Below are 6,483 nucleotides of genomic sequence, written 5' to 3' on the forward strand. Positions count from 1 at the left end.
ATTTTGTCTTTTTGCCTTTTTTCTAGGGCCACTTCCACGGCATATGGAGGTTCCCAGGCTAGGGGTCTAATCGGAGCTGTAGCCACCGGCATACGCCAGAGCCACAGCAACGCAGGATCCGAGCTGCATCTGCGACCTACACCACAGCTCATGACAACGCCAGATCCTTAACCCACTGAGCAAGGCCAAAGACTGAACCCTCAACCTCATGGTTCCTAGTCGGATTTGTTAACCACTGCGCCACAATAGGAATTCCTTGAACCTTGTTTTATTTGAAACTTATTTTAGGTTCAAATGTTATTTCCTTAGAGAGACATCCTTGATCACTCTAAAACATCTTCCCATTCACTCTCTAGCTCCCTTCCTCCGCTTTCTATATTTTTGTAGCACTTCTCATTTTTTTCCCCTTATCTATCTTTTCCACTGGACTGTAAGCTCCTCGAGGGCAGGGATTTTTGTCTGTCTTTTTTTTTTTTTTTTTTTTTTTTGTCTTTTTTGCCTTTTCTTGCGCCGCTCCCGTGGCATATGGAGGTTCCCAGGCTAGGGGTCGAATCGGAGCTGTAGCCGCTGGCCTACGCCAGAGCCACAGCAATGCGGGATCCAAGCCGCGTCTGCAACCTACACCACAGCTCACGGCAATGCCAGATCCTCAACCCACTGAGCAAGGCCAGGGATCGAACCCGCAACCTCATGGTTCCTAGTCAGATTCGTTAACCACTGCGCCACGACGGGAACTCCTTGTCTGTCTTATTTGCTGCTGAATCCCCATTGCCTGGAATGCTACCTGGCATAGAACAGGCACTCAACAATTAATTGTGATGTGGGCATCCCGTTCATACAGCAGGAAAATATAGGACATGTTTCAGGGTACAGCAAATAATTAGATTTGCCTGGAGCAGAGAGGCAGGGAAAGGTGTTCTGGAGAGAAGTTTGGAATGGTTGGCTGGATCTAGAGAATAAAGGGCTTTGAACACTAGACTCAGTGAGCTCATATGGCACTGAAGACTTTTGATCTGGATAATCTGGAAAATGGGAGTCCTAGATACATCCTGAAAGGAAGGGGATGGGTCAGAGTTGGTCTTTGAGGAGTTCAGTGTCCTAGAGGCTATTACATATTACTGCAACTCTGTAAGAGTCAGGAACAACAGTCGCTGTTTTACAAATGGAGAAACTGAGGCATAGATACCAGAGGTGGTTGCAGTGGAATGAAGTCATTTAGCTTCAAAGCAGCAGCTTCTAGGAACACTTGAGGAGGACATACAACCTGCAGAAGAGACCCACTCAAGCAGAAAGTGTTTCTAGGCTGCCGAAACAGACTATTGATGTTGCTGGGCTTGTGTGGGAGTGGGCTGAACTGGGGCCCCAAGGTCTCCTGGGGGTTGTGAGGGTGTGAGGTGGAGCTGGTCTGGCAGCAGCACATTGGAGCCTCTGTACGTGTGCTGCCTCCAGCAAGCACACTTTCCATAGAGTCTTCTCAAAAACATTTCCTCCAGCCTGCTTTGCTTAATTTTTTTTTTCTATTGGAGCAAAAATACACACTCTGCCTGACTGCTTAGCTCTTGACTAACAACTTTTCTGATTAGCTCCCATACTCCAAACCCTTTTTGGCCTTTGGTACTCCAGGGTCACCTACTGGCAGTGATCTTGGTCCCTTCCAATCTTCTGCATTTGGAAATCCTGCTTTCAGGAAGCCCTCTTTGACTATCTCAGTACCTCGCCCATGAACTCCCTGGCCAGACATGTACCATCTACCTCCTCTCTAACTTTCTCTCTCCAGGGGAGTGCCATCTGTCCATCAAGGCCAGTAGCTTCCTGATGACAAAGCCCAGGCTCTAGGGCTGCTGTTAATAGAGGCTTATAGATTGTTTCCAGCACAAGGCCCACCTCTGGTGAGGGGGTCTGAGTGAAGGCCTAAACTCTTCCCTGTGCTGGCCTCACTCATCTGCTAAATCTGAGTCACTCTCCCCAAAGCGAGAGGCCTTTTTTCTAATTCACACTAAGGTATTGTAGGAGCTAATGAGGCCCCACTAAGCTTCTCCTTATCTGCTTCTCTTCTTTACCGTCTCAAAGAAGACACTGTCATCTACCAAGTCAGATAAGCTGAAATCAGGTGGACATTCTTTATCTTTACTTACTCCCCACATGTATGCATCAGGTTATTTCTCCCTCCTTATAGTCTGTCAAATCCCACCACTGCACTGCTCCAGCCCCCAGCAGCCCCCTTACTGAGCTCCCTGCTTCCCAACTGGCCCCTCCAGCCCACCCACCTCACTATTGCCCCTCTTTGTTTAAAACCTTGCCATATCTTCTCATTATGGGCCTCAGTTACTTCTAAAGTGAGGCTCACTCGCTCCAGAGGGTGATGGAGAAAAATCATGACGGAGTGGGAAAAGAATGTTAATACTCGACTTACAAGGTTTTTTCTCTCATCCTTTATTTATATTTTTGAATATACTTCATAATGTATCTAGTATTTGCTCAGTAGCATATTTACATAATCTATAAATTAATAATACATGGAGTTCCCATTGTGGCTCAGTGATTAATGAATCTGACTAGGAACCACGAGGTTTTGGGTTCGATCCCTGGCCTTGCTCAGTGGGTTAAGGATCCGGCGTTGCTGTGGTGTAGGTTGCAGATGCCACTTGGATCCCGCATTGCTGTGGCTCTGGAGTAGGCTGGCAGCTACAGCTCCTATTAGACCCCTAGCCTGGGAACCTCCACATGCTGCGGGAGCGGCCCTAGAAAAGGCAAAAAGACAAAAAAAATTAATAATACATATTTAGGAAGTACCTGATCAAGTTTTTCCTCAGAGGTGTGCAAACACATAAGAGGGTTTGGAGACCATCAAGTAAGGGCCACATACTTGGTCTGCCATTGGCACCTAATCTTTCCCTTACTCTCCAGCATCATTTCTGACCACTCTCTATACTTGCCTTACACTCCAGTGAAACTAAGGTCCTTGCAGTTCCTCTAATATGGAAACATTTATTCCTGTACACCTTTTGCCTCTATTCCCCAGCCCTGCTCTCACTCTGGTTGCCTGATGAATAGCTTTATTTCAAATTTCAGTTTAGGTGTCATTTTTGTGAGGCTTTCTTTTCCTTGGGTTGGGGAACTGACGCTGTCTCCTGGTAGGCCTTACCATTAACAATTCTCTTTCCTTCCAGCATACTTTATTAAAATTATCTGCTTTCTTTTTTATTTCTCCCACTATACTGTGACCTCTTTGGGAGCAGGACCATGTGCAATTCATCTTTCTCTTTCCATAATATCCAGCCCAGTGTAAGTTACACAGCCAGCATCAGAACATGTTTTTTAAAAAAATAATCAAGCATTTTTTTTTTCTTTTTAGGGTCACATCTGCAGCATATGGAAGTTCCCAGGGTAGGGGTCGAATCAGAGCTGCAACTGCTGGCCTACACCACAGCCACAGCCACTAGATCCGATCTGCATTTGTGACCTACACCTCAGCTTGTGGTAATGTCAGATCCTTGACCCACTGAGTGAGGCCATAGACCAAACCACATCTTCATGGATACTAGTCAGGTTCTTAATCCACTGAGCCACATAGGAACTCCTCAAGCAAATATTATCAAGGACACGTTACCTGCCTGCTACTAATTTTAGCATATATTTTCACATATATCAGCTCATTTAATCCTTGCAGGTGGGTTCTAATTTTACCCCCATTTGAAAGATGTGTAAAGTGAGACTCTAAGAAATGACATGACTTCTCCTGAGTCCCATAGCTGGCAGAACCAGGATTCAAACTCAAGGGTACATGCTCTTTACCACTAGGCTCTGCTGAAAGAATGAACATATGCATGCATGAATGAATAAAACTGTGCATTTTGAAACAGACTTACATGGTGAAATTGGAGATAAAGTCTAGGCGAGGCAGATCCAGGTCAAAGACGGCTTCATGGGCCTCAGAATATGGATTGTACAGGACCGAGGTGATCAAGGTGTGGGCATAGCGGGAAATCATGGAAGAACACGTGGAATAGCTTCTCATCAACAGCCGAGGGAAGACAGGGAGAGGGGTTAGGTAGACTCTATCCTTGGCTCACATGTGCTAGTACCCAGGACTCCTGGATAGGCCTCAGAATACAGGTTGAGAAAGTGAGGCCCAGGGAGGGAAAATGGCCTCTGTTATTCATTTTGTAGATCTGTCTAATATTTCAGTGAGTTTCACCAAGTCTCAGAAACAAAGACAGAATATTACAAACCAGGGGATCTCTGGATAAGTCCTTCTCCAACTTTAATGTCCACATGATTTGCCTGGAGATCTTGTTAAAATGCAGATTCTGATTTAGCAAGTCTGGGGTGGGGAGTGGGATTTGTTAAAAAGACAAACTCTCAGGTGATGCTGGTGGTACTGGTCCATGAGTGCTACTTTGAGTAGCAAGGCTTTAGGATATAACAGGGTGGCTGTCATTCATTGAGCTCTACTCTGTGTAAGGTATTGTGATATATGTGTATTTGTCTCTCTCTATATATATATTTAGAATCTCAGGTATAAAGAATTATACCTGATATGTGTAATCATGCACTGAAAAGCATAAGCATATGGCATCCATAATCATATTTAATTCTCATATAAGCTCTGTGGGCTCTACTTAATATCACTGTTCATGTTTTACAGATGTGCTAACTAGGCTCAGAGCCTGAGGTCACACAGCAAGTACATATCCATCCTCTTCCTCACCTTTCCTGAAGCCATGATCCCTCCATCTACCCACATATCTAGTTTATTCAGAATGGGGCAGTGGTAAATGACAGCATTTGGGATCAGATGGAGCAAGAATCAAATTCTAGTACTGCTACCTCCTAACTGTGCCTCAACTTCTTAGCCTCAGTTTCCTCCTTCATGTGAAGTGGATAATAGTAGAGCTTAGCTCACTGGAATGCTTTAAGGACTACATGAAAAGATAGTGCTAAAATCCCTATTTCAGCACTTGACATGTACTCAGAAAATAGTAACTCTTTTCTCTGGCCCTAGCTTCCTAGGAATGAGAAAGCAGACCAAATAACCTTCTCCCATTGTCCCCAAGGAGGTAATTTTTCTGCAAATCCCAGAGCTCTGTTCCCTCATCCCAAAACTGACCTTGGTGCTTGATGAGGAAGGGCCAGAAGGTCCCTGGTATGTCAATTCCAGGAGAATGGTCAGCAAAAAGCTGATATGGATGAAGCATCTCCACTCAGACATGATACCACATCTGACCTGGGTCTGTTGTTCACGTCCAGGAGGTCCGAGCCCAATCTCCAAACTCTTGCTCTTTTAAGCCTCCAGGTATCCTTTCTCTGGAGAAGGAGGGGCTACCCTGAAGGGTGGAGAAGCATCTGAATGTGGCATTGAATTCACACAAGCCGGGATTGTCCAAGAGCTGGGGCTGGCATCTTGCCTGGAGAGGCGCCAGTTCTATGCCTCCCTTTTCCCCATCATCCAACTGTAAGATGAATGGAAACTAAACATACTAGAGTGCTGGGTCTGTCTGTTTGTTGTGTTGGCTTAGGGTGGGGTTTTTCTCTCCTATAAACATCCACAGAGGCCCAGTAAGTGAGGCCAGAGAAAGGTCACTTAGCACTGATCATCTTAAAAATGTAGCCTATATGAGAGAGGGCTTGGTGGGGCAAGGCCCCAGTCCTGGTTCTTTATGGCACTGATTTTAGCCTTGAGAGAGGACAGACTTATTTAGGGTCCCATAAAAATTAAAGGTCAAATAGACATTAGGCCTACAATCTCCAGAATAGTCAGAGGCCAAGATAGGCTAGGACAGGACTGAGAATATAAGATAGTGGTTCAAAATAGAACTATTAGACTCAGACCATCTAGGTCTGAGTCTCAGTTCTACCACTTACAGACAGCGTAATATTGTACGATTTAACTGCTTTGCAGCCTCAGTTTTATTACTTAAAAAATGAGAGAATAATAATTGTACCTACTTCATAAAGTTGATATAAAGATTAAGTGAGGTTGTAGTTTGGGAATGCTTGGCACATGGTAAGCATTCACTAAATATTATCTGCTAGGACTAAAGTGGGATGAGGCCTGACTGAGATCAAAAGTATGGGAAGCTCCCTGACTCTCCAGAGGCCTAGGTGGGGGAGGGGTGGTGAGATGCTGAATTGATGGTCGTCAGTCTGTGTGTGGGAACTCAGACATGCTCTGGACTGTGTCTGCAGGGACTGGGGAGGGCAAAAGTGAGGAGTGGAGCTGAGAAAGAAAATCAGCATTAGTCAGAACTCCAATCTCTCTGCCCTTTCCACCCACAGAGAGCACATGCAGCTCCAGGACTTACCTTCAGGCAAAATCTCTAACGACATTTTACAAACTGTAGGGAACATTCAGACTTGTCCTATGGCATTTTGCACTGCAGAACAAAGCCTCCTCATTCTGGTATTTGAGTGACCCATGACCTGTCAGTTGCCACCTCCCCCAAGTCCACACAAGGTTTCCTGTCAGAATTTCCTCATGGG

At 45.3% G+C, this 6,483-nt stretch overlaps 1 protein-coding gene across 1 annotated transcript in view; it reads right to left on the minus strand.

Annotated features, from left to right (window-relative positions):
- ITIH6 (inter-alpha-trypsin inhibitor heavy chain family member 6) overlaps window positions 1-5,212 on the minus strand; it is a 29,227-nt gene extending 24,015 nt beyond the window's left edge. The window contains 2 exon segments of the mRNA XM_085008514.1: window positions 3,870-4,025; window positions 5,112-5,212. Of these exon segments, the coding sequence (XP_084864640.1) occupies window positions 3,870-4,025; window positions 5,112-5,212 (257 nt within the window).
- Window positions 5,213-6,483: the final 1,271 nt, after the last annotated feature.

The sequence above is a fragment of the Sus scrofa genome, chromosome X (genome assembly GCF_054392235.1).
Source record: "Sus scrofa isolate SSC_HxYL_T2T_F1_AM1 chromosome X, Sscrofa_HxYL_maternal_Yorkshire_Landrace_v2.0, whole genome shotgun sequence".
Classification (NCBI taxonomy): domain Eukaryota; kingdom Metazoa; phylum Chordata; class Mammalia; order Artiodactyla; family Suidae; genus Sus; species Sus scrofa.